The 27,543-nt window shown below is 48.0% G+C and overlaps 1 protein-coding gene and 1 non-coding gene across 2 annotated transcripts; both read right to left on the minus strand.

Moving 5' to 3' along the window:
• Positions 1 to 486: 486 nt before the first annotated feature.
• Positions 487 to 25,881, minus strand: LOC144146168 (sodium-dependent dicarboxylate transporter SdcS-like). The gene is made up of 12 exons (XM_077678134.1): positions 25,710 to 25,881; positions 25,471 to 25,620; positions 23,798 to 24,173; positions 22,658 to 22,691; positions 21,484 to 21,600; positions 20,268 to 20,381; positions 19,274 to 19,351; positions 17,459 to 17,563; positions 4,661 to 4,841; positions 2,141 to 2,299; positions 1,400 to 1,537; positions 487 to 720 (listed from the first exon to the last, which is right to left on the minus strand). Exons 1-12 carry the CDS (start codon positions 25,839 to 25,841, stop codon positions 508 to 510), a joined length of 1,797 nt encoding a protein of 598 aa, XP_077534260.1. The 5' UTR covers positions 25,842 to 25,881; the 3' UTR covers positions 487 to 507.
• On the minus strand, positions 14,170 to 14,241 carry Trnah-gug (transfer RNA histidin (anticodon GUG)). Its single transcript has one exon. It is a non-coding gene; the product is annotated as a tRNA-His (tRNA).
• Positions 25,882 to 27,543: the final 1,662 nt, after the last annotated feature.

Genomic DNA, 27,543 nt, shown 5'->3' on the forward strand with positions numbered 1-27,543 from the left:
CAACCCCACGATCTAACCGCGCAATCACAGCACACTTGACTATAAACAGCGCGAAGTGAACGGGACAAAAAGGGTTAACGACGACAAACGAGCGCGTTTTCAAAACTGCCGAAACTTGGGTCGGTTGGTACATGATCTAAGCGATGAAAACAGGGCGACTGACGGGCCACAAGGAAAGAGATGTACAAACACTTGCGCTGGTGTTTGCCTCTCCTTTCTTGCGTCCCATTCATCGCGCTGTTTCCGTCGCTTCGAGAGCTGATGTACAAACACTTGCGCTGGTGTTTGCCTCTCCTTTCTTGCGTCCCATTCATCGCGCTGTTTCCGTCGCTTCGAGAGCTGCTTGTCGTCGTTTTTTAACCCTTCCTGTCACGCGTCCACTTACCGCTGGTTAGTAGAGAATGCTAGCGAACCAACTAGCCCAGCTTTCACGTTTGTTATAGAACAACAGTACGCGTAGAGGCACGGCAGCAGACAAGGGTTGAGGAAGAGGGCGGGGTCCGGCCGCTAGATGAGTTTATTGTCGAACGTGAAGGGCAGGTTCCTGGCGGAGACGTGCGGACTGGCGGTGCTCGAGGACAGCTCCGAGACCACGGTCGGGGCGAGCGTGGTGTTGACCAGCGTGAGCGCCTCGTCGCCCACCACCAGTCCGCCCACGGAGTTGAGAATGCCCAGGTACAGGAAGCAGGACATGATCTTCATCACGATGCCCGGAAGGATCTGCATGTGGGCCACGAACTATAAGTAGGCCTGCTCAACGTAGCACGGCTACTGCTTGGTTTTGAGGCGACACTGTGGCTGTCACGGGGATGACATGGCAGCGCTCGTGCGCCGTTCTTTTAACGCTGACCACCTGTCGACGAGAAACGCTGCATGCTCACCAGCGTAAATCACGACCTGTCCATTTATGTGAAACTTGCCGCAAGCGTATAGACTGCAGAAAGAAAAGTTTTGTCGAAATCACTTCCGCAATATTTCTGGGACGGCAAGACTCTGAACAGAGCGGATGGACAACAGTTGAAAGAAAAGAAGATGGACAAAGGAAGTTTTAGCTTATAAACAACCTCCACTTCCGTCTTCCTGATAACTTTCGTGATTGATCCAAATCCCCCAGCTGGTTTATTTCCCCTCCTCTTCCTCCCCTTCCCCCGCACGAGGCATTCGGCCTCTCCCTTTTAAATAAATTCATTCCTTCATTCATTACCAACCTCTTTGTCTTCTTTATCCACAGTCCGCCCATTCACTATACGCCACCCTCCACTTGGAAACTACCTCGGGGTCGGAGCCTGCTCCAGTCAGGCCAGTTTTACAATTTTCAAGTAGAATAAAACTACCACTACTGCCTCCTACAGTGCCCTTCTTAGCATCGCATTCATGTCTACATTTGATGTATACGCACCATCTCCAGCGACGAAACGTAGGAGATCTCGAAGATGATGGCGTTCCGAGCTCCCGACGACGGCATCATGTAGTTGAACTCAGAGGCCGCGGACACGGGCAACATCAGGCTCAGAGGGTGGATGTCCGTCAGCTGGCTCTGCGAAAGGCGCGGGAAAATTTGAACCAGCATTCATACTACACGTGGGCCAAACAGAGAGGCTGCGTTCCGAGGTGGCGTAGTGCCGCACTGGTGTCACGGCAGTGGAGGGCCAAACACATCAGCGACGAACGACGCGTTTGCGCACGCTCTAGAAACCGATGCGGCAGAGATCAGGAACACGCATGAAGGCTGCATAACGGTTTCGGAGAGGGGGAAAATTCACCCTCCCTTCCTGAAGAAATTTAAGCTGAGAGAAGCCTGAAAGCCTTCTATGCCTATACGTGGTTCATACCTTTGTATTCTTCTTCATGGTCGATGCGTTTATTGCCTATCTAGAACCGTTCTTTTTTCGCGATTTTCAAGCAACCATGTAGACACAATGGAAGCCCGATTTCACGCACGCGCCGTGTGTCCAGATATCTTAACAGGGCTTTTCAGTTGACCAACCGGTCTATGTGGAAATGCATTAGTTTTTCTTTTGAACAGGACGTCATCGGCCCCACCAAGAAAGCTTTCACTTTAGAAACGCGTGCGGGAACGCGCCGCTCTCCGCACATGCGTTTTGACACTCGCCGTCAGGCAGACATATATCGCACGTACCACGTTCCCGGCGATGTAGTAGAGTTCGGGGAGCCGCTCCCTCACCGTGGTCACCTCGGAAGCGATGGAGGTGACGAAGAGGAAGAAGAGCTCCAGCCAGACCGTGTTGGAGGACAGCTGCTTGGACCAGTCCATCAGGGCCTTGAACGCGCCGCACTCCTGCGTTCGTGGAAGGACGCGGTGGGGATATTTGCTGAGGAGAAATAACGAATGTTCAGCCGGACAGGGATGCTGGGTTATCGCAGAGCAACCCGCCAAATTTTTGAGCCATATAGCACGAAAGTAGCCAAATGTGGACTCACAGAATGGCTCAAATAGCCAAATTACAAAAGTCCACACAATTCAGTTGAAGCGTTTGTTGAGGTGCCTTCTGCGAATAGTTGGATATGTACAGAATGAGTGCAAGAGTTACAACAAAACATCGCTCGTTTGAAGCCCCAAACAGCTGCAATAAGTCGGGTTGAACCGCTCCAAAATGACCTCGGTAGGTGTGAAGTCCTCAGAATGCTTGCCGTATCGCGTTATTCCGAAATTTACATGCAGGCTGTTCTCAGACATATTTAGGTACACCCTCTTCCGAGAACCAGTTTTCGTTCAAGTTACTTGACTAAAAACTCGTTCAAACGCACCATTGCAAACTGACAGCGTCAGCAGTGAAATGGCTGTCGTTGCAACACGAGTGGAAACACTCGGACACCAGCACTGTATTTGGCACCTAGGACATTCTTGGAAAAAAATGGTTACGGGGTCTTCACGGAGGTCATCAAGCTTACGCTGCAGCAAGCAATATTCTGACTCCATTGCATAAATAATTGACGCAGGAATAAACTTCCCGAAAGCCTTGAACAGAGCATCGAAAGAGAATTCACTATGTTGCACTGCAAGTGGAGGTCGCCTAACCGTTCCAGCTCGGATGGAAGGCGCTTCGAGGGGCTTTTCATACATGCGATCATGAATGAACGGCACTGCTCAAGAATAATGGCCTTCTCGCCCTCGTTATTTTACCCTATAGGCGTCACGAAAAACATTTCCCAGTTGGCAGGCTCGAACATGCTTAAATGGCTGTCACAATCGGCACTCCAAATAGCCAAAAATATAGCCAAATACCCAACCAACAGTTTTTGCCATCAACCACAAAAGCAGGTAGCCCAATTTTCAATTACGCCCATTCTTTTCTAAAGTTCCACTTCAGGCCGTTCGTTGGTGCATTTTGCCGGCGATTTCACAATTTAAGCAGCAACATATACCAGAAGACTCGGTTGTAAAATTATTCGCACTTGTACAGAAAACTCAGCTGCGAAATCAACATTGCACGCAATGTAGACAGCAGGTTGATGCCCGCATGCACAGGACAGACTTACATGCACGCCGAGTACACAATAAAAGAACGCGCTCCACTAGAGCCGCGGTTCCGAAAAAAAACACGGGGCACTTCCGCTACGCGAGAGATTTCGGGGCAGCGTAGATCTCTAGTTCTCATCTCTTCAAAGAATTGCACCGATCTCCCAGAAACCGAAATGCCCGAAGCGATCCAATCTTCTAGTTTTTTTTCAATACCCGTTATACATCGGTGGTACGGGAAGGGTCTCTGTGCATGAGCCCGTTTAATAAAAAAGTTTCCTTTCAATGTTTTCCTGCGCAATGGTCCACTGGTGAAAAAAATGCCTCTTCAAAGTCGTCTTCGGCAACAAAATTCAATGTGTTCTCGGGTAAGTATACATCTGAATTTTGCTCCCTTGGCGGATACTTTAAATGACTTGAGGTCATATCGGGAAAATACACTTGTAGCTAATCGGCACACTTGCTGGGGGCCAATTTAGAAACTATGCAATTATGCGAAAACGGGACATGATTGTCTCTTGGGGCAAAAAGACTGGACGGCTCAAGTGGACGTCAAAAACGGAATTGTCGCGGGGCCAGAACGGGTCGTCTGGTCGCCCCATATATATGAGCTTCTCCTGAGAGTTCTTCCCTCCATGGTGGGGGTCGATCAGCATGCATATTGAAAGAGACAGTGCCAACTTTTTTAAACTTTTTTGTAAATCTTAAATGCTTTCGGATTGTAGTCAGCAAACACATCAGTACTTAGAATAGGGGGTCACAAAATACTTCGGCCTAGAATTACTTCTCTATGCCCATCAGATAACTTATAAACTGGTTAAAAGATTCTTCCATATTTCCCAATCTTGGTGCTCTCCGAGCGCTCGAATGACGTCACCAGAGCGATGTAGCGGCCATTGACCGGATTGCTTTCATTTGCTGCAATGAATACATCCGATGGCCACTTTTGAAAAAATCGCCGCAAAAGCAAAGCGAAACAGAAGGCGTATCTGCTGCGACGGACAAATCACGCAGTGCTGCTCTGTTGTGGCGATAACTACAGCTGTCACAGTGCTTCCAGGCGCGAAGGAAAGAGTGAAAGCGTTTATCGGAAGTGGTTGCAAAATCCCTTGAAAGGACCGTGCTTTCGTACATGCGCATAAAAACGAGAGCCCCCTGAGCGCGCAGTCGCGTACGCACCCAGAGGGCGTAGGAGATGGCGATGTTCCCGGACATGACGAAGATGACCCCCCAGGGCATCTTGTGGTACACCTCGTTCCACTTGAGGATGCGGTTCTTCAGCTCGAAGTTGTGGAAGTCCGACGGCAGCAGAAACGCCAGGATGACTACGAAGTAGCCCACCGTGGATTCGCTCACCAGGCTGCGCGCGCAACAGAAAGAAAAATAAAAGCAGAGTCCTTCAATGCTTTTCTGGTCACGAAACTCCGGCTCCCGTTTCATACAGGGACAAAAGTTGCCGCTAGGGTCGCCGCTGTCAGCGCGGGGGCATTTCATGCCCGCGCCACCCGCGCGCAAGCATTCTGCCGAAGCTGGTACCCGTTCGAGGCAGTTGTTGATAGCTCATAAAATATTCTGCTATCATTCATATTTAGCTTGACGTACAATGTGGTTGCTGCACTCGCGTGTGAAAAGGTTTTCTTCGCTTACCTTTGCATGATATCAACGCTTTGATGGAGCTGCAGTCGTGCCGCAGCAGTTATGAATGTACCTGTTGTTGCGACAGTTCTTTCCTCTCGTGCAGGGCAGCGTAAAATTGTGCTTTGTTTAAGCGAAGGTTACCTACGTGGGCTTGCGACTCTGGCGAAGCCTCAGATTTAGAAATTAGCAAATATATGCGCAGTGAGCACCCGCGGCGACGCTGATCGCGCGAGTTATATGCAATCCGACCGCCTACGCCGCCGGTGTTCGCCGCGGCTGCGGTACCGAAACTAAAGCTCAAGCAGAATCATTCAGTTGATGATAGCGCATAGAATATTCTGCTATTACTCATATTTAGCCTGACGTACAATGTGGTTGCTGCACTCGCGTGTGAAAGTTTTCTTCGCTTACCCTTGCACGATATCAACGCTTCGATGGAGCCAGTCGTGCCGCAGCAGTTATGAATTTACGTGTTGTTGCAGCAGTTTTTTTATCTCGTGCAAGGCAGCGCAAAATTGTGCTTTGTTTAAGCGAAGGTTATCTAGTTGGGCTTGCGACTCTGGCGAAGCCTCAGATTTAAAAATTCGCAATTATGATACGCGCAGTGAGCCCCCGCGGCGACGCCGATCGCGCTATGCAATCCGACCGTCTACGCCGCCGATATATCGCCGCGGCTGTGGTACCGAAGCTAAAGCTATAAATTTCGTGTGTTTAGTTTGTTACAGTTGACCTCATTCCTGTGCGCTCATTACATAGAGCTTCAGCAAAGCTTCAAAGTGCGAGCGATGAAGCTTTCGTCGCATTAATACATGCCCATCTCTAGGATTCTAACCAAGTTTAAGTTCGAGTTCGCAGCTACCTTGTGTTCGTTTTCATGGAACTTCAACAGGGTAATAAAACTTGCTGTTGGGCTAGTTGGTTCATTCCACAGAGTAACGTTACATAGGCACAGAACGAGGAAAAGTGCGTCTCGCGCAATATTTTGCAGCCACTAAAGGTCATTCTAGAAGCTCCAATTTCCGAATTAGTTGCTTTCCCAGAAATATCCCACCCTGCGAGCCAAATCCAACTACCACTTCGATGTTGCATGCTTCAGTTTAACAGGGCGTTTTGCTATGATCGACTATACTCGCATAGCTATGAAGATTGGCCGGGGATGCTTGACCTGCTGAAATGAAGCAGTGTTTTAAAGTCTTTAAAAAAGCACACCTGTTTATGAGCATGATGCTGCTGCTCCACCACTGATTTATTCAGCTGACTACTTCACGTTGGTCAAAATACACTAAATGTTGTCAAGATAACGAGTCGATAACGATCAAGCTAACGATCAAGCTAACGAGACGACAAACGACGTCTCTTTGTTGCTGGCTGGACCATCGTTGAACGGGATCGCGGCTTCGGCTTGCTCAAATACGCCGGCAGCCCGTCGAAGCGCCTTGGAACGGCGTCGGGCCGCAGCTTAAGTTTCTCACGTCGCAAAGAGACGACGCCTCCTTTCACCAAAAAAGTTCCGTTCCAAATAACGTCCGCAGTGTCAAAATGTTTTTCGCAGACACGGACATGCTGCGAGTCAAAAGAAAAGCCGCCGGCTTCCGGTCGCGGTATTGCACGTTTCCACTGCTCGCGCTTATCGGCGTCACTTGGCAAGCAAAACAACGAGACCTTTTCGCTCGTAACTCTGTAGCCGGAATGGCATCCCGGTACGCAACAAGTCTTGGGCATTTCCGCCCAGTGTCCTCGCACAATATTACCAAAGGCGTCACATCAACTGGTAACTTAAAGGGACACTGCAGTGAATTTGTCAAGCTCCCGTTTTTGCTTGCACTGCGTAGACTGGCTCAAATGAGCACACTTTTCATCGTTTATCCGGTTGACAAATCGGTAATTATTTTACAAAGCGCGAAAGAAGAAAAACTACTATGCGCGGTTTGCGGCGGCCGCACCAACTAAGGCTGTGACGTTGGGAGGAGGGGGGCCGTGATTGGACGATGCCCAAGGTTAGCAATCACACAAGTTTCGGTTTCGGTTCTGTAAAACATAACCAATGGCGTTGTTGGATGGGCATTCTCAATATCTCAGTAATCATCGTACCGCGCTTCTGCCATGTTGTCGGCTGTAAAATGCACAAGATAAGCCTCCCAGGACGGCTTGTAATAGTAGCATTCACTAGCCGAGACCTACGCAGTACATGAACGCCCTCCGCGTACCCGCAGACGCCCAAATGTCATGCGCTTTTCCCCCATATTTGGAGCTTGCCTCCCTCATGCCTGTATCGTAAAAAGCGTGTTCGCACCAGGCCAAGGGTCTGTTCATTCTGGCCTGTGCCCACTGCCTGCAAGCAGTCGGTGCTTATGGCAACAGCACGCCAACGAGAACTCGCTAGCGCGCCAGTGCCAGCCTGCGCGCGTTTTGTGAACTAGTTCGTGTAGCCATGAACGTTGCGTCCCAAAAAAAGGTGAACTCAATATAGAAAACATCGGCGGAAAACAAAAAAGTTAACTTACAAAAAAGAAAAAGCACGTACCCGCGGGGATTCGAACTCGTGACTTGCAAAACACTTGCGGTGAAATACCTAGCGCCTCTGACCACTGAGCCACGGAACGGGACGCGGAGGCCTTGCTAATATAGGGTATATATTGTACAACCGGTTTACACTTTTATTTAGTTTTGGCATTTCAAGCAGCTTAGGTGACTATTTGTTGTACTGCGATCGTGCAGTAAGCGTCGCCCGAGTTTCCACAGTAGCTCACGTCTAGCAATTGCATTTCGTAGACGGAAAAGCGTTCGCTTATGCGTAGTCGTGCTGCTGACCGCTGTGCTTGTTCGCCCAACGCAAAAAAGTGCTTCCCGCGCCCTAGTTTTACACGGTAAAAATATCAGTTGATTTTATTTCCTTAGTACCTATATTGACTTCGCTGACTCTTCTCCCGCCTTCAAGAGGCCTTATATTTTCCTACTGGCGTTGCGCTTGTGCAGCGCTTGTGTGAAGCGACCTTGACTTGGAGCTAGATACAGTGTACAAACAAACCAAGTAAAGAAAGGCACATTCTTCCATTCACAAACGTGTCCTGGCTTCGTTTCAACTAAGCGAACGAATTGCGACCAAGCAATTTTTTTTAACCTCCTTGATTGCGACGACCCGCCGGCGGCCGGCGGACGAAACGCTGGGCCGACTGACTCTGTCGGCCGGGGAGCCGTGCAGTAGCGCAGCCGTGGCGCAGCCAATTTCCAGCTCATCCCCTCATGACGTCACACGAAAACGCCACAGAAAATTGGCGAGCGTAAAGAGAGGAGGACAGCATTTTCGAATTAGTTTTTCTACTAAATAAAATCGCGTAAACGCGCCTAGAGTGGTCGAAACATGGCCTGGGGACTCCGGACTACAATTTGCGCTAGTAATCCCGCAATGTTTACATATCACTTCAGTGTCCCTTTTGAAACTCAGAAAACAACGCGCCGATACTACCGGATTCCGTGGGAGTGCAGCCTCGCCGACGCAGCGCGCAGGTTTCGTATGTCCCCCACTATGCACTCAGCGCCGCCCCGCGGCGGCTACGGCGACATAGCAAACTGCTCCCATAGCGTAACGGCGGAGTTTCGTGACCAGAAAAGCATTGAAGGACTCTGATAAAAGCCTTACTTTTGGCCTGAGCACGCAATGCATGAAGTGGTCCATTATGCTGAGTCGCAAAGCACATCGCCAAAGAGAGGAAGCAACGGCAGATTGGCCCCGTCCGCGCTTGAATGTAGCGCGCCACTATCGAGACATATGTGTCTATGCTGACTTCGTGAGATTGCTGTAATGATCCGCGGTACGCGAAAACAGCGTTGTTAAAACCGATTTGGCAACGACTTGTCAGCGTGTCGTTCCCAGTTGACGCGTGACATATGCAAGAGCGTTGCAGCTGTTCCTTTCACGTAACGAATGAGCAAGCGTAACTTTTCTTCTGATGACCACCACCTGGAATCGTGCAGCTCCATAAATATACTTTGTATTTTGGTTGTACTACGTTTCTTACTTCTCAGTGATCCACGCGTATGCACTTCTCTCTGTATACATGGTGAAATGCAACTTTCTGCCCCACTCCTCGCTCAAATTCGTTGATAACGAGGTTGAACCAGTGTCAGATCAAAGCGGTGGAGGAAGGGAAGTGGGGGAGGGGATGACGATCCGTCCCCCTCCCGGGACACCCCTTAAACCACCCCTGTCAAAGCTGCCACCCACGTGCACCCCTCATGGCCATCATGCTCTAACTTATCCGACACCCCGAATCACCTATGTGTGACCAACAAACAAGGGCCAATGACTTTTTACTTTGAACTTGTCATTTAGGGAAAGGCCCTGTATTTTATACCTTCGCTAAAACCAACGCTTTCCGTCGTTATCTTAAGGCTGAGAAAAGGTGTACATCAAACGCCTCATTAACTTGTGGACTAAAGATTTGATTAACGACTGTCGTCCGCTAACAAATGTAATCCTGCTTGTTTCTTAGGGGCTTCTATACACGAATGAAGATAAAACGCAGTAGCCTAATGTCGTATTACTTCCCCCTTTATCCAAAGAAAATAAACTCGTTGCCGAAGTCATGTGGGGTGAAACAAGTTTTGCAAGAGACATCACGCTATCTTCTCAATTTCACCGAAAAAGCACGAAAACGCAAGAATTTCTTTGCCCCGGATCCACCAGCCACTTGGCTTGAGCTGGGAAAGTGTGAGCCACTTTGACGTAATTAGAGCTGCCCATCCGTGACCGTAAATCAGGGCGGTATTCTCGTATTTGTCACTATTGAAAACGTCCATTTTGCGTCCGTTTTATTGTGACGTACTTCGAGCTGTAGGCGGGCTTTGGGATGACTTTTGAGCAACTGTTCTTATAAACGCATTTTAAACGACGAAACCTATTTTATACTATCTTTTATGTGTTTATTATTCCGCCAGCGAACCAACAACAAGGCGACGAAAAATTGTCTGCTCCAAATCGTCTGCTCCGGGAAGCCGCGGTATGCCGCTGCTCATTCTAGTCCACTGTGCGCGGCTCATAGCTTCGCTGTGCTTGCATGGCGTCACATCCGCCGTGCTTGCAGCCAGTCAGGGCTTGCTCAAAACGGACACTTTTGAAAGGGACACAAAACTGACAAAACACGAGAATACCGCCCAGTCTCCCTCACTCCTAAACGCCAGTTACGATATGTCGCCTTGGGACTTCATACGCGTGGATTGCTGAACCGGCTGCCTGGGATATAAGCACCCCTATCTCCTGACGCGGATATAAGCACCCCTGGGATATAAGCACCCCTATCTACTGACGCGACTTGCTGTGCGAGTCGCGTCAGTTTCAATTTCAATTATAAATCATTGGGGCATTCACTTTCGGCTCAGTGGTGCCGATACGAGTGTATAACGTTGTCTTCTGTTTATTTATTTATTTATTTTTTTTTATTGTCAGTATTGACAGATACAGGTAACTACGCGGAAATCAGCAATGAGGTATGTTGAAACCAAACCAATGATAGAGATGATAAGGCAATAAGAAAGTTGACGCGCTATGTAACCAAATTTGGATGAGATTATGTAACTGCACACGAATACGTACATTTCGGGGAAAACGTTTGGATACAAGACAAAGCCAACACCCCGGCAAACAGACGAGTGCGCAAATGTGACCCAGGGAGACAAATTCATCAAATAGGCTTTGTACAGATTACAAGGCGGGACAAAGGAACCGTAAAAAATTTTAAACCCTAACTCTCAACTTCTTAACGAGGGAACCAAGCCTAAAACTCCATTAAAAAATTGGCCGCGTATTTATTTTTTTCGTCGCAAATGTCGACAAAAGACGATAGTCTTTGTCGACATTTGCCAGCTAAATGCCTCCTTTCGCTTCCCCGCTGACCTCTCTTGTTGTTCCTATTTCGTCACGCTCCTCCCAAGGTAAACACGCTATAGGTTTGCTCAGCTCAATTTAAATTTACCGCGTTCTACTGCTTCAGGCTGGATGCCTCGACGCCAGCGCTGCCGTACGACGGAGACGCGCGTGAATCGAGGCGCCTTACTTCAACGTTTATAGAACCCCGTTGCTCTACTCCACGTGCGTTCCAAGCAGAACGTGGAACCTTTCATTGATGTTGCCGTTCGATTTTTCAAATGCCGCAAGGTAGCGCGGGCCACAGCAGGCGACGGTTTTTTGCAGTTGATGTAGTATTTCATTTGCTATCTCAAAAACCAGCTTCCGTGAATGCTTTAGTAAAGGAACACTGCAAGTATCACTAATGTATTGATTTTCTGCCTTATATTTGCGTAATGTATTGTACTTGTTCAACATTAATGTTGACAAGTATTTGTCCGTGAGTATATAAGACTATTGCGCAGATTTAGTTTCACTTTGGCCGGCTGGCTGGATCTAGTCACAGACAGACAGACAGACAGACATGCAGATAGACAGACAGACATGCAGATAGACCAAAATTTGTGTTTAAGTAGCCTAAGAAAGGCTATCGTCCTTAATAAAGTCGCCAGCGAATAGAATAATGACCTGTCGTATGACCTTGACGTCAGCCCACCGGATATAAGTTACCGCGTGAATCATGAACGATCTTCGACAGGACAACAACGGAGAGGTGTTGATGGCAATCGGAGGAGTGATTTCATCCAAACCGGGGGGAAAAATGAGAATGGATGTGCTTGGTCAGGAAAAGCAAGCCGAGTCTGGTGCACCTTACTTATCTAAAGGTTGCTAAGTATAAAGCAGTTTAAGAACGTTGCTCAAGATGTAGCGGCAGAATCACTTTTGAATCGTAGTATTCAATCGAAGAGACGAGGTATAGCTTTTTACTGCGGAAGCGAAGTCGAGCTTGGGGGAGTTGGGGCGTATATACCGCATTTACTCGAATCTAAGCCCCCCCCCCCCCTTTTTTTTTCCGCAATCGCGATGTCCAAAGTGACAGGAATGCCTAGATTAGGAAAACCTAAATTACCGCTCCCAACGCCAATTTTTTTCGGGGACGTGTCTCGACGAGACAGGCGCGGGGAACACTGTTTTATTTGACAAGCATTCAAAAGAAAAATACGTACAGACAGTGTACCCACCGCTTAGGTGATACTCAGTCACTCTCACTACCATATCCTTTGTGTCGCATGGGCCACCGCTCTCAGTGTCCCCCAGCAGGTCTTCTTCTGTTCCGTTGAAGTGGTTTGTAATTGAAAACTTCATAAATTACTTGGCCGCAACGTCAACTCGGGCCCGCTTCCACGCGTCTAAAATCTACCTTCGATGGTTGCTTAAAAGGGAGGGGGCTGAGATTCGCATTCAAACGTTTTTTTTTCTTTTTAACATTTTTTTTTTCGAAAGTAGGGGAGGGTGCTTACAATCGGGGGTGCTTAGAATCGCAAAAATACGGTATGTTGAATGCTTCATAATAAGAACTGAGCCTAAAGTATGTCGATGCTCGCGAACTGGTGCCAAGCATACGCAAACAAGACTTGGGTAAAGCTCTAAAAGACGAACCCAAGACAGTCATGGAGGTCCCTCTCCACTGCCTTGGAATCGATTGATTGATTGTGGGGTTTAACGCGCCGACGCAACGCAGGTGATGAGGCGCGCCGTAGTGGAGGGCTCCGGATTAATTTTGACCACCTGGGGATCTTTAACGTGCGCCGAAATCTCGTACACACGGGCGTTTTTGCTTTTCGCCTCCATACTGCCTTCGAATCAAGAATCCGTATCTTTCCACAGTGCGTAACGTGTTCAAGCTGTACGTGATGCACTCCCCAGAAAAACTTTTTTTTTCTCGGAGAAATGGCTGACTTGATTGCGTTCAAACTTGCAGGAAGATCGCGCGTTTACTGGTAGACACTTTTCCGAAAATATGACACCAATGGCTTTTTTTTTTTTTTTTTTGCAACCGCATTAAAACCCGTCTTTGGTTTTGAGCCCAGCCTAAGCCTTTCTCGTTCTCTCACATGTGCCCCTCGCCGCAAAAAATAAAAACAAAATATTAATAATTTCCTTTAGCTTGGCTCCCAGAGGCACAGCATTGTGTCGTATGCGTTACTCTTAAACAAAACAGACCCTAAATTGTGACCTTCATGCAAATATTCAGTGAAGAGGGCCAGTAAGTTTCACGGAGAAAAATATCTGAGACAAATTTATTGTTGCAACACCATGTGTAGGAAGAGTTACGTTTTGCGGGCGTAGATAATACCTAAGTCTCTGATTTGAGCCAAGTAATTTTTTCTTGCCGTTTCCAGGTATTGAGTCGACGTTCTGTCCGAGTTTACAACGATTTTCCGGTCAGAACTGCGCGGCAGGTGGAGTTTCTTATCGCCGAAGAACTGTGGTAGGGTGGCGTGCTCGTTCCCATGTTAACCTTCATTGACAAATAAAGTAACGTCATTAAAAGCTCTTTATCTAACGTAGGCAAAAAAAAAAATAAAAACCTCCATTGTAGATATTTTGGCACGCGCGAAAGAGACCATTCCTTCCAATCCCCTCATCGGAATAATGATAGCAATTTTTACGAAAATGTAATCAAATAAGTTATATAATTAAGAAAACAGAAGAAAGTATGTGTTGTCTTTTGGTCCCACGGAGCTCGAAGCTTCGGTGCGCAGACCCAGTTTTTATTATTATTATTATTATTATTATTATTATTATTATTCACATTGCTGTTCAATAAAAATTTATTCCTCCTCTTCCTCAATAAAAGGGGGCCGGGTATTGAGCCTTGCGATACTCCGTAAGGCGCTAAAAAAACAAAAAGAAACAGGCCTTGATGGTACCCGCGCCACAAGACCCTGCCCTCATAAATACTATCGCCTTTGTTTTTTTTAGGTAGATCGAGAACCTTACTGCAAAACGTCAGACAGGCCGTGCGTAGACTGCAAACTGCGACCCAAAAGGCCTCAGACTGGTGCGTAGCAGGGAGCTGCGATTTAGATGTTACCGTTCAAATGCTTGCGGAAGAAAAGTAAGTTGGGTCTCTTAGTGCACGTGTGCCCTCGACTTCAAATATCCGACGCCATTTGAAACTAAAAAAGAAAAAAAAAAAATTTGCCGTGACCAGGATTCGAACCTGGGTTATTGCGGCCACAACGCAAGGTACTAACCACTATACGATCACGGCTGTCCGGGGGGACGGGAAACGTCTGCATAAAAATCGACGTTACGCGTGCAGTAAAACCGGCTACAATAATCCCGTTCGCATATTCGCTTGCTTTGCACGCTTTTCACGCAGAAAACTACCGTCACATCTGGGCTAGCCTTGACCGAAGCTTCGTGAGTTTGGACACAACGTCGCAGCGTCGCGACGCCGTAGGAGCATGCCGTAGCAGTGCAGTAGTGAACGAATGCAATCGAGCGCTGCGCAAGCCCGGGGTTCCGTTCAGCGAATGCCGTTAGAAACTCCTAAAAGACATCGATCGAAATTCGTGGCAGCCGTGGCCACACGATTGCGACCATTACGTCGTTCTTTCGCCTGAATTATGAAAACGTAAACACTGCGGCCGAGGCGACGGAACGTGAGGCGGCGCGACGACAGAAGAGAGAGGAGGGCACTTGTGCTACGTTGTACGAAACTCTATCTCATAATAAACCTCGTATTCGTTAAACTCTGTGTATTTAACGAAGAAAGAGAAGCACGAACACTACACGTATGATGTTAGTACGTACTCCAATCGGTGCACGTCGAAGTGAACAAACGCAAGCATGAAGCTCGTGTGTTGAGAAAGTGCGGTGTCGCTTCGTTTTTAATCACTTTGACGTCTCGTCCGTGCACCGTTACTTCTACATTTCACTTTCACGCGCAAACAGCCATGTGCACCTTGGTTACTGCTTGCAGATACGGGGTTACGGTCGACTTGGTCTCTGAGGTGGGCTGCGGGTGTTTCTAATCGCACGCCCTGTGCAAACAATGTTTACTTTCCAGTCGCACGCGGTGTCCGAATAATTTTAGTTTTTAGTTCGCACGCGTCGTGCGAACAATTTATTCCTGGTTCGTTCACGTTGAAAACGCCACTTGCCGCTTGCGGCAATTATCCAGCCCATCCAGCTCTTCGCCCGTGTACACGTCCGTTCATAAATCAGTACATTTGAGTTATTCCTTCATCACTGAGGTGACCTATGGCCTAAATTTATGAGAACGGAGTATAATTTAGAGCACATGCATAACGTCCTCCGATGATTTGGTGGATCTTTTCGATCGCATGTGCATGCTTGCCATCTTAACCCGATTTACTAAGCTGGTACTTTTAGTATAACTGCGCTGTCTATGCCTCCCGTAAACAGAATTAAAAAATTGTGCACGTGAAGTATATAAAAAAAAAAGCTTTAAATGTCCACTGTCCAGTACTTTGAACATTTATCGTGTCCCGGTGTCTGGAGCCCCCCGCTCAAAGTACTAAATTTAAACGACACCGGAGTAGCCATTTACTCTGCAAGCGGTGCGACATTTCGACGCCCAGAGGTGAAAATGGTATTCGAAAAATGGCATAAAATTTGAGCTTAAACGGCCGCTGCCCGGCGAATTTGCTAAAAAAAAAAAAAAAATTGCGGTATAGCTTATTTTTTGAAGATCTGACGTGTATGCATCTTTCGCAGCGGTTTTTTGCGTCCGTAAAAGGAGGAAAGCCTTTCCCTCCATACGTCGACCCCTTGTTCGTTTCCGGCATTTCAAATTTTGATATAAGACAGCGTATATTGCCCTTCCAGAAATGTACGCCTTCCGACCCGCCGCGGTGGCCCCGTGGCTAGGGCGTTGCGCTGCTGAGCACGAGGTCGCGGGTTCGATTCCCGGCCGCGGCGGCCGCTTTTCTGATGGAGGCGAAAAGCAAAAACGCCCGTGTGTGCGAGATTTCGGCGCACGTTAAAGATCCCCAGGTGGTCAAAATTAATCCGGAGCCCTCCACTACGGCGCGCCTCATCGCCTGCGTTGCGTCGGCGCGTTAAACCCCACAATCAATCAAATGTACGCCTTCCGAGCAATGCATGGGTGTTTACAGGTGAAACCGACTTTGCGAGATCGGTGTAAGCTTGGTCCTTGTACGCTGGTTTCCTCGTCACGGTGTGTTGCACAGTGAAGCCTACTCACGATGAAAAAAATAGGTGACCCTCCCGTAAACGCGGCGGGAAGCGGCCGCCAACAACGATCGGGCCGCGGACGCTAAGCGTAAGCGCGATGCCCGTCGGGTCTTCGACGAGGCGGAAGCGCAAAACGTAAGCTGTCGGTGTAGCGCTTCCTCGGCGCCATTTCACTGTGAGTGAAATTTCTGGCCAAACAACAAACAGGATGCCCGCAGGTCATCAACCTTCACAGAGTAGGATATGGCACTGATTTTTTTTTCTTTATTTCTGATTTTATTCATTCGATTTTTACAATCGCATCGTGAGAAACTATAGGCGCACTTCTGATCTCCGATTTAACATGCTTATGAGAAAAAAATAATAATGAAACGTATATTATAGTTTTATCGCAGCAGGCAGTCCGTATACTGTGTACCCTACTGGCAATGTGTGATTTCCTACAGCTGGCTCAGCAAGTTTGGGCAGTGGATGATCACATCCTTGCCTAGTCTCCAAATTATTTTCGGCGTTGATCTGCCCTTCTGAGTATTAATACTATTAATACTGAGGGTCGGACAGACATCAGGACCCAGGTGAGCTCAAATTTTCCGCCCAATGAGACAGCTCCGCTTCAAAGAAAGCCTTGTCGCTTAGCCTAAGAACACTAAACCACCGCGGCACATGCACGGCGTGGCGACAGCACGCACTCCTCCACATTTGCAAATAGAGGAATGTAATGTTTGTTCCTGCTGTCGTCCCTGTGCCGTTTTTAATGCTTCAACGTTCTACGTCCAACCCTTAGCACTTTCTCAGGAAGTTTTCTCGGCACCTGTGCAACCGCTGTAAAAAGGAAGCGAATACGCATCGAATTCCCCAGCCGCAGCGACAGGTCATGTAATGGACAGTCGTGGACGCTTGCGTATGTATCTCGCTTGCAGTTTCAGGGGTGAAGCCCCTTAGGGGCCGGGGCTGTTGGCATCTCCTGTCGTCGTCGTCGTCGTAATTGCCGTTCGTCTCATGTAGCCGCGGTAACTTACCAGGAAACACGTTTACGAGAACGTAACGCGTACTAAAAAACGCCGCGACACTCGTTTACGCCTCGGGCTAGAGAGCTTCGTGCTTCAAAGACAAAAGACTTTTACAGCAAATCTGTATACCTCTACCCTTCAACGGTTTCATCTCCGCTGGCAAAGACGTCAAGGCGTTTTTTGGAGACCGGGATTTTTTTTCTTCTCTTTGTTACCCCGAGACCACCCATCTGTAAATAATACCGTTAATAGTACCGTAGTCCGAGGTGGTCCTGCCAGCCGCGGATGATGTGCGGCTGCCTAGTCACCCACAGCACCAGGCACAGCAGGAACAGGCCAGTCACCGTCATCTCGTTCAGCCTGCGACGCGACACATGGCACGCGCCGGCGTCGAACGACAGACGCCCCGGGGCATTCACAGTGGCGCACACATTGAAGACAACATGCAAGCTAGTTCAATTTAAAAAGAAAAATACTGCCTTTGGTAACTCACTCGACCCCGTTCCATCCAAGAATACGTTTTTTTTAAAGAAACAATGCAAGAACTACGAAAAAAAAAACTCAAATTTCCCGCTACAGTGACGCAATATGCGCAGGAGTGACGCAATAGGGGCCAGCACTAGAAACATCGTTATCAGTGCGTTAACTGGACGTTTGCCTTCAAGTGGTTTCATCAAAAGGAATAAGATACCCTACTACAATCGCCCAGTCATGTTTCTCGGCGGTGGTTTGAGTCAGCGGCCGCCAATCACGTGAGCCAGATTCTGTGACGTCATAGGGAATTCGCCGGAAAATGGCTGCAGAGTCGCCACCGGGGCTCTCCTGTTATCAATCTCGGGCTATGGCTCCCCGAGAAGCGATCCGGAATTCGTTTCTCACATAGTTTCTGTGGCGTGGAGAATCCGCGAGCTATCCGCGGTGAGTCGGATGCTGTAAATCAAAGAGCCGCACTCCTTTATATGTTTTCTTTGGGATCGCTATGATTTGTTTGAAGTTTACAATAAAATTGATATCACTGTTATTGGGACAGAACAGTCTCTTGAATGAACCGAACTTGTGTTTTGTCCCATGTCCCGTTTAAATATACAGACGCGCGCTGTTAGACTGTCTTACGGCGAAAAAATATACGGCACGTTAGGGTAAAGCCACGGGTGTTCTTTTTTATGTCTTCCCTGACATTGATGCCAACAACAGCGTGACCATCAACTAAACACTCGGTGTTTTCTATTGACGAAACTACTCACTATGGTCAAACGTTCGCAGCTGATTAGAAATTACTGCAATTGATTGATTGAATATGAGGTTCAACGAGCCGGCGCTACACAGGCGTTGAGGTGCGCCGCATAGCGGAGGGCTCGGGATTAATTTTTACCGCCTGGGGATCTTTAAGGTGCGCCGAAATCTCGAACGCGCGGGCTTTGTCGCTTTTCGCCTACATCAGAAAAGCGGCCGCCGCGGCCGGGAAGCGAACCCGCGTCCTTGGGTTCAGCAGCACAACGCCTTAGAGAATTACTGCAATGCTTCATATGTATCGAGCCAATTTTCACTTGCACGAATAAAATGTTACATTGTCTCTTTTGTGACCAAATAGAGCTTAACCGGACTGGTTTTGTCAATCACTGTTGTTTAGAACGGGGTAGGGCGGGTGGATATTGGGCGGTATGATGTTTTAACAAAAAAAACGAAGGACGCATTTATTTCAGCTTCGGGTCATGTCAGTCGACTTTCGTGGACGTCAGTTCCACTGCGTACGTAGTATGAAAGATGTATTCAAGCAATAAAACAGGCTTCAATAGATGGCTGACCCGAACATCACGCGATAACATTAAATAAAGGCATAAAAAGAATAACATCACTCTTTCTCGTTATTTTCTTTGAGCACCACCACGGATGTTCGTTACTTGTTTTTTACATATGTTCGATGTATATGTTTTCGTTTATAGCTATCCTTTGACGTTGCCCATTAACGTGAACGTTTAGAAACTCGCCATTTTTCTTCCTGTGCCATTTCACCTTTAACTGAAAGGGAAGGGTATATGGGCCAGAAGTTGACAAAGGTCGCACACTCACGTCATCTCGCCAACTTGCTCGAGCTTGCTGCGGCAAGCTTCCTTGGCGGCTGCAGACTCCTCGGCGCCATCCTCGTCACTGAAACGAATCCAGGACAATCGCTGTAAGAACCTGTAGCCTTGCACCGTCGCCGGACGGGCTCGCGATAGTAAGAGTAAAGAACTGAGCTTTGAAACAGCGTTTGAACGAAGATAGTAAGAGAAGAGAAGACACAGACACGAGCGCTGGTGTCCGTGTCTTCTCTTCTCGTGTCTGTGTCTTGTCTTCTCTTCTCTTATACTGTCTTCGTTTAAGCGCTGTTTCAAAGTTTAATGATGAACCAACCAGCCCAAACCCAAACGTTAGTTAAAGAACTGAGCACACGTTGCGTCGCCACCGTAACGACGAATGTTTTTAAACACTTTCCCATTTGTCTCTCCTTCACCCATATGCCCTATCATGATGATGATGATCGGCACCATCAGCTTATTTTTGTCCACAGTAGGAGCTCCCATTTACTTCCAGCTGATCCTATCGTGCAGCGTCGTAATTCGTTCTTTGCCACCAAATTTCCTTTCCCTCCATCGAGTGATCAGTCTTCTGCTTCAATATTCTCGCCTCTCGGTAGCCACTTTGTTATCCTGGTGTTCTGTCACGTGGTCACTTCTCCGCATAACATGTGCAGCCCAGCTGCACTCCTTCCTCTTACTTTGAGCTAGGGCGTTTTCCAACCGAGTTTGCTGCCTAATCGAAGCAAGTTCAGAAATGTATAGGGATTCAAAAATTGGCCACAACTAGTAGTCAAGTTGTTCCCCATCCTGAATTGGAAAATTTCATCACGAACGACTGTTGCGTACATCGCAATTATAGGGCGCCATGTCTCCAGACAAACTGCTGTTTTATTGTCTTTTTGTCTTCGTTTTTGTTTGCAAAAAACACCAGTTAGTCTGGCCACGGTTGATGCGTTTCGAGGGCCGAAATAATGCAGCCAAGAGAGTGGCCAGCAGGCACTCACTACTTCCTGAGGAAGACGTAGAAGATGAAGAGCCATCCGAAGATCAGGATGACCAGGCCGAAGGTTCCGTTCATCAGCACCCACTTGGACTGGCTGATGCCGTAGTTGTACTGGCTGCAATGAGCGCAGAGTTACACTTAATATACAGTATATATTCAGGTATAGCCATCGTAACCGCCAGCCTGTTTGAGTCCAGTGAAGAATGAATTCCTCTCCCATTGACTTCCAACTGCTCTTATCATGAGCTGTCCGAATCCCTCTTTACCACCAAATTTCCGAAGTTTCTGTAACTCATCCCTCCATCGAGTCTCCCTCTACTTTTAGTCCTGTCTCTTGGTATCCACTTTGTTACCCTGATGGTCAACCTGTAGTCCCTTTTCCGCATTACAAGTCCATCCCAACTCCCCTCCTTTCACTTAACTTGAGCTATTATGTCTCCCGCACGGGTTTTCTCCCTAATCCAAGACGTTTCTTTCTATATCTCTATGCGTTCTATATTCATGTCATTCTCCTTTCCGTGGTTCCTTTGGACGAACTAAGTTTTGTTTCGAGGTGCTTAGTGCTTAGATTTGTGCCAAATTTGTACTTACCGGAACTACGTATTGGTTCTCTATTAGCGACACAAATAGCCCGCTGTTCGCTATTTCCGAGCGTTTAATCGCCAAATGCTCTCCAGCCTCTCTAGTGGGGTTGAAGACGTGCAAATGTTTTGTCCTACAACTTTCACTGAGTGTTTTAAAATTGATCTTAAATTATTCGTGAAACAATGAAAATGTTTTTTAGGCGATCGCACACAACAAACTCCCCCTAAACCACCAGCTAAAAAAACAAAGAAAACCGCTTTACCACTGCTATAACGGGCTTTTATTTCTTTCCTACGCGAATAAACTACCTCCTCAGCGTTATTGCTGCACTTTACGTGTTTTAACTGTTCCAAAAACGTTACAAACGCACCGATTGCGATGTAGTACAAATCTGTACTCTTCCCATAATTTCCACTGAGGCACGGATGGCCTGGAACGAGTCGCGTTGAATCAATCGCCAGGTTGCTCTAGGAACTCTATAGGCATCGGTCGAAACTAGTATCAAAACAGTTGTGGCTGGAAGACTAGGCATTCCGGCGACGTGTGCCTTAGAGGTTACTCAGTTTCTTTTACAGACATCATGAATGTTCTAATGCACCATCGAATGAGGAAACTGCGTATGGCATTCTTACTCCACAAGCAGTGCATCCAGGATGAAACAGGGCTTGTTTGCCAGCAACACGGCCGTTCCGCTGACAGCGGCGTAGCTCAGGGCGAGCATGAACGCCTTCCGCAAGATGGCGCAGTGTCTGCAAACGTCACAACCGCAAGTCCTTGCACTTACACCTTCCAGGCTATTCTAAAACTATGCGAGCATTCAACATGCACAAAGTCGAAGACCCGCCACGGTCAACTATGCAGGAAGTTTAAGCATTCTTAGAGGGATCCATGCCGTTCGGTCAAAAAAACTAATGCATTTCCCCATAGACCGGTTGGTCGGCTGAAAAAGCTCTGATAAGATCTATAAACACGCAACGCGTGTGTGAAACCGGGCCTACATTGTGTCAAGCTTACTGGAAAATCGCGAAAAAGGAACTGTTCTAGAAAAGGCGATGCACGCATCGATCGTGAAGAATAGAATACAATAGCGTGCCGATCACAAACCACGTACGGCGTACAGTTAGATCGTAGATGCGTTTACTTTGTGCGCGAAAAATCGTCGCATGGGTTCGCTCTTCGTTTGCGATTTGGGTCTTTGAAGGTTTGGCGATCGACTGGACGCACTTTCAGCGAAGGTTGGACACGCTTTTAGCTTTCGCACTTCTCTCAACGTTCTTTAAAAAGTGATGGTAAATGTTTGGCAGTAGCTTTGACAGTTTTTTAGTGGTACTCTTAACAGTACGCTTAAATGCTGTACGTTTAGTTAGGCTATCGTCTGTGACGAGGGTGTGGTGACTAGCACCCCTTCCTGGTAAGTGGATTGAAATTGCACTCAGGTAGGAGGGAATCGATGAACCGAGAAAGACGATATGTTATCGAATACTGAGCTAGGCAAATATGCATTCTAAGTCTTCCTTACATGAGAAGGCTCACGCTTGTTCGGGTTGAGGACACTTGCTTAAACATTTCTTTATTGTCTGCTTTGTATCCGCTCATTCCCGAATTCTACTGTGTAGTGCATTTATGTGAATTCTGTAGCTACGGGATCGACGCATTTAAGCTCGGTTTTACTCGTGCTTAAATTTCAATGTCTTCATATCTCAGAATTATCGTGTTTTTGACCCCGTTGCAATCAATGCAAAACTATTCACGATGAAATATTAGTAAGTGTAGCCTTTGAACAAAGTACTTTACGGGGGTGCTTACGTCTGCTCTTCGTGGAGGACGTGGTCGTAGTCCGCTGGAAAGAATGGTTGTAGCAAATCATGACCCAAACTGGTTGCGTGAACTACGAGGGTCGTATAGTCTAAAAGACCTGCGCAAGATTTCGATGAAACTAAACCTCGTTAGAGGCACTAACCAGGTGAGCTTAGAAAAATAACTTGGTGACAGCGCATGACTTTAAACTACACCTCTTAGGATCTAGGGCCAACTACTACATTATTGGTGGAGCTCTAACATCAAAAATATGTAACATCATTGATCTCGGTTACGCAAAACTGACATTACAAGTTTCCAGCCAAAATGTCCCTTCAAAGCTCCGGCTGCAATATGTGATTTCTCCCATCAAGAGATCCACATATCTCGCGTAGGGCCTAACTAAATGCGGCAACATTAATAGTGCGCTAGACGAAGGGAACACGATTGTTAGAAAAGCGTGGTATAACCCCACTTCGAATGAGGCCTAATGGCTAATTTTGATACCTTTTTTTACCCTGAAAATTGGTTTTTCTTTTAAAAAAAGATTGGCATCTAGCCCGTTCATTTATTTTATATTGGCTTTAAACCTGCCATAGCCTTGCTGGAGCGGGTACTGTTCCCCACTTTATTTTTCTTTTTTGTTGTTGTTGGGGGGTAGGGGGGGGGGACACATAATTTTAAAAGGATTTAAAAAAAGCCTGATGGTCTATTGCAGAAATGACATCGACCAGTTTTCTGCGAAGTTTTGCTAAGGCAAAATTTGACATCTACCTGAAATTCAGCCGTGCGGCTAGGGGAAAGCTGTCCAGCCTTTTCATAAAATTCGCAGTCCAAGGTCCTGTAGTACGAGGAATTTTGAATGATCGACGTTCAACGCGCCTACAGGCCACGAGGCGCGCCGTAGTGGAGGGCTCCGGATCAATTTCCACCATGCATTAGGGTATCTTTAACGTGCGCCGAAGTCTCGACTACACCGGCGTTTTCGCGGCGCTTTTCGCCTCCAACCGCGACGGATTCTAATGGTGTATAGCTTTTCCTTGTAGCCACGTCCGGCTGCACTTAGAATGCCAAGTTTTCCCTTTGCACGTATGAACTATTGCGATTAAGTGACTGTCACTGTCATCACTAGCCGCGTAGCATGCTCACCGTAGGGGGCAATGTCCTGCGCCTCGATGGCCGCCTTCGCCGCCTCCTGGTCCGCTCCAGCGGCTGCGGCGGCCGCCTGCTGCTGCTTGAGCCTCGCCTCCTCGGAGGCCTTGTTCAGCTTGACGACGCGCACGCGGACCTTGCTGGCGTACACCTCGGCCACCAGGGTGTCCACCAGGGAGATCATGATGGCCGTCACCGCGGCGTCGGTCACGAACATGGAGAAGAGGAACACGAGGAACATGTACGTGAGCAGCAGCCAGCGCACGCTCGTGCCCACGGCCAGCAGCAGGTAGAGGGCCATGCGCCGGTTCAGCTTGGACGTCTGCAGCAGGATCGAGATGAACAGCCCCGACAGCGCCCGGATGATGTCGTCCTGCGGGCGGAGGGGGAAGACGCCGCATTCGCAGAAGGAGCTTAATTGTCGCTGGACCACCGTGGAGTCCTCGGGCCCGCGTCTGAAAGACTTGTAGTGTTAGACACGAAGGTGATGGCAACGCGGACATTTTAATGTAAAAGAATAAACGCAGAGGAAGAGCGTCAATATATTTGAGGCTTATAACTGATAAGCCTTAGTGCAGTTGGTACACAAATTGCACGATGCTCTCTTGTACGATGTAGTCGGATGCAGGGCTGGAATAATTGAGCATCAGGGAGGGACGAGCTTAAGAACCCCGTCAAAGCTACTCTGCTTTGCTTGTGAGGACAAAATAGCGAGCTAGGCAGGTGCAGAAATCTCCTCCTCTCTCTTCTCCCGATCCCATCGTCCATGCATCAGAGCCACCCCAGTTTCACAAAATTTTTGATTTATTTATTCATACATATACCTGTACTAAAAATTGGTTGCAAAAATTACTTGAACCTCGGAGCATTATAGAAACATCCGTTCCTCAAAGTTTACATTCAAAGCCACGTGCATCAATGCACAGATTTGAGTAGCCAACGCTTTCATGCAGTGGTCCTTGGCCTGTATGACGTTCTCCGATACATACATGTTCTGGATAGGGTGGAAAAACTTTCTTGCGAGAAACAGCGCGCTGGGAACAAGCGGCCCCGTCGGCCATTCTTGGTCTTGCTTCCATAACCTGGTTATTTCTTCATAGCATTTCAAACACTTGAGACAAGACGATGCAGCAACGTGGCGACCGGTGAGGCTGTTACAAAAGCAGACAATGCGTAGCAGACAGTCCGTATGGCTTAGTGGATCAAACAGACGCCTCTTCTTTTCGAACCGCTCTCCTCGCATTTTTAGCGATTCAAAATACTCTGTAACTTGTTTCTATCATACTTATCTTTTCTAAGCTGTAGATGTGTGCTCCTGCTTTCGAAATACCAGATTTTCTGTCACTTTTACACTTTTTGTTTTTGGATAGAATGTTAAACGCTGTAGTTCGCAATTAATTGTCTTGTGTACTTCTTTTGCTTTTGTAGTATTCCACGCTGTATTTTGCAATTGTCTTGTATACTTCTTTTGTTTTTATTGTATTCCAATGTCGCTTTTGTTGTGTCCATTCTTTTCTCTTTTCTTTCGCTAATATTGTATGTTTCGTCGGCTTTCACCTCATTGCCTCCCCTATTAATGCCCACTTGGAGCATTAGGGTGCCTGAATAAATGAATAAAAATAAATAAATGCGCCCTCATTTGTTCGCGGCTAATGCCCACATCTGCTCACGTTCATGTATCTCTTGGCGACGTCCTTGGCTGGAATGAGGTTCGACAGCGGGAACACTACGAGCGGCACGAACGAGGCCACGTGGTACGGGATGGGCTCCAGGGTCCACAGCACCACGATTCCGCCCACGGCCAAGCCGCACTGCAGCAGCTGCAACGGGTGTACAGACGCGCGGTGTTAGGCGCTCAACGCGATGGCCCACGCAGCCGTGGTAAGTTGCAAGCTCCGTGCACACGCACCCTGTCCTTGCCGAGGAAGACGCCCACGAGCATGGCGATGAAGATGAGGTAGCCGACAATGATCTTGTACTTCCGCAACGCGTCCGACAGGAGAACCGAGCGGCTGATGCTGGACGCGTGTGAACCCTCCATGATGTCTGGCTCTTCTTCCTCGGCCTGCGGGCAACGTGCATCAGGGATTCATACACCTCCCCCAACACCCCTCCCCCCCAAAAAGAGATTCCACAACCACGAGCACCCTGCCCAAGGATTTATGCACCCCCAGGGAGGATTTCGACACCACCACAAAATCGAAATTACGGATAAACCCCTGACGTGCATACTCCCGCCGCCTGCTAGTGGGTCACAGACGAGCAAAAATAATCCGAAAGAGCACTCCAACAAGTTACCGGAACGTACAACTAGAAGCAAACAAGTGCTCCGTAATGAAAGAGAATTTTCTCGGAAGTTCGTTCTTGCAAGCGCTCGCTCGAAACGAAACGAAGAAAATGCAATGGCGGTCGCTCGTACGTTTCTCTCGTCCCTACTTCACCGTATCCTGCAGCTGACGAACCAGTGCCGTACGCGGGATTTCATTTCACGGTGTGTAGGGGAGACACCGAAAATACGGAGCGTAAAAACATGAAAAGAAGAAAAAAGAAAATAAAAAGCCTGAACGGGCGTACTCTATGACCTGCCCATTGTCTCATTCGTTTGGTCCTTCTACAGGTACATTGCGAAACGGTTGACTTGTTAGTTGATAGGCACAGAACGCTCGATCCCTGCATGCGACAGTGTGATCACTGTTTGCCATTCAAAAGTGTATACCGTCTCATTCATCTGTTTGGCCGCATAAATGCTGTGCTACCGTTAACGGCCGATCCGGGTCCGGGCCCACCGTCCAAGGCCCTAGCGAGTAGCCTTTGTCGGGGCTCGTTCACAGTCCTCCACCAAGCCCTGGATTCAGTCTGACTGTCAAAAGGTCAAGGCCGTCTCAAAATCGGCGCCAAAAGCTCAAAGCCGGAGAGGGAGAACAAAAAGACGACTGTTTCAGACCCTGCGTTCCCGATTCCCTAAGACGCGCAAGCGCGGTTGTAGTGCGCCGTGCATGAATGCGTGCTTACGTGGGGCGGGTCCTACAAGGGACAAGGGCTTCCTGGCGGCCGCTGCGTGGGAGCCGGGCGAAACACGAGTCGGCGGGGCTGCGGAGAAAGCACGTGACGCAAGCGAAGGGAACTGTTCTTTTACTTCTTCGCGTAGTCAGCTTTGTCAGATTTCAAATTGGCCTGATTAAATTTAGGTGACAGAACTTACGTCACGTGAAGTTTACGCGCACAACAGCGCGCAAAAGGCTCAAGGATTAGGCCTAAGCGCTACAAAATCACGAACCCCCTTCCTTTGTACAGGGCAGCAGCACAAAACCATTCGACTCATTCTTCACTGCGGTGAAGGATAGGAGGGTGCTGCAGTGGACCTCCCAAGAATTGAGGGCGATGAAGAAATTGATCGATGGTTATTGGATCGATAATGCAATCATTGATACTTGTGGCGGCGTTTTGACGACGTTACGTCACTACTTTGATAATACGTTATGCATCTACTTCGGCGCTACATTGAAATCCTCACAAAACCCGCCCCGTATAAGTGTACGCGGCGATGATAAGCTCAATGTTGATTTGAAGGCATCGCCTACCAACGACGCTTTCGCGGCGGCGGGCACACCTGCGACAATTTTGCGACGAGTCATTCCGCGCGCGTTGCCATAGCAACAACGCTCCCCGCGGATAGCGCACGCCCTCGTGTTACCATAGCGACGGCGCTAGTTAGGGAGAGAAATGGATGAGAGAGGGGGATT

Source organism: Haemaphysalis longicornis, unplaced genomic scaffold, assembly GCF_048455015.1.
Source record: "Haemaphysalis longicornis isolate Haplotype H1 unplaced genomic scaffold, Haemaphysalis longicornis Haplotype H1 scaffold_7, whole genome shotgun sequence".
Classification (NCBI taxonomy): domain Eukaryota; kingdom Metazoa; phylum Arthropoda; class Arachnida; order Ixodida; family Ixodidae; genus Haemaphysalis; species Haemaphysalis longicornis.

Excerpts from the sequence above, each read along its gene's own strand:
- LOC144146168 (XM_077678134.1), bottom strand. The coding sequence starts at position 25,841 with ATGGAGGGTTCACACGCGTCCAGCATCAGCCGCTCGGTTCTCCTGTCG. Across the intron at positions 24,174-25,470 it reads TCGCCAAGAGATACATGAAC|GACGACATCATCCGGGCGCT; the intron begins GTGAGCAGATGT and ends CTCCGCCCGCAG. Across the intron at positions 20,382-21,483 it reads CTGGATGCACTGCTTGTGGA|CCAGTACAACTACGGCATCA; the intron begins GTAAGAATGCCA and ends CGCTCATTGCAG.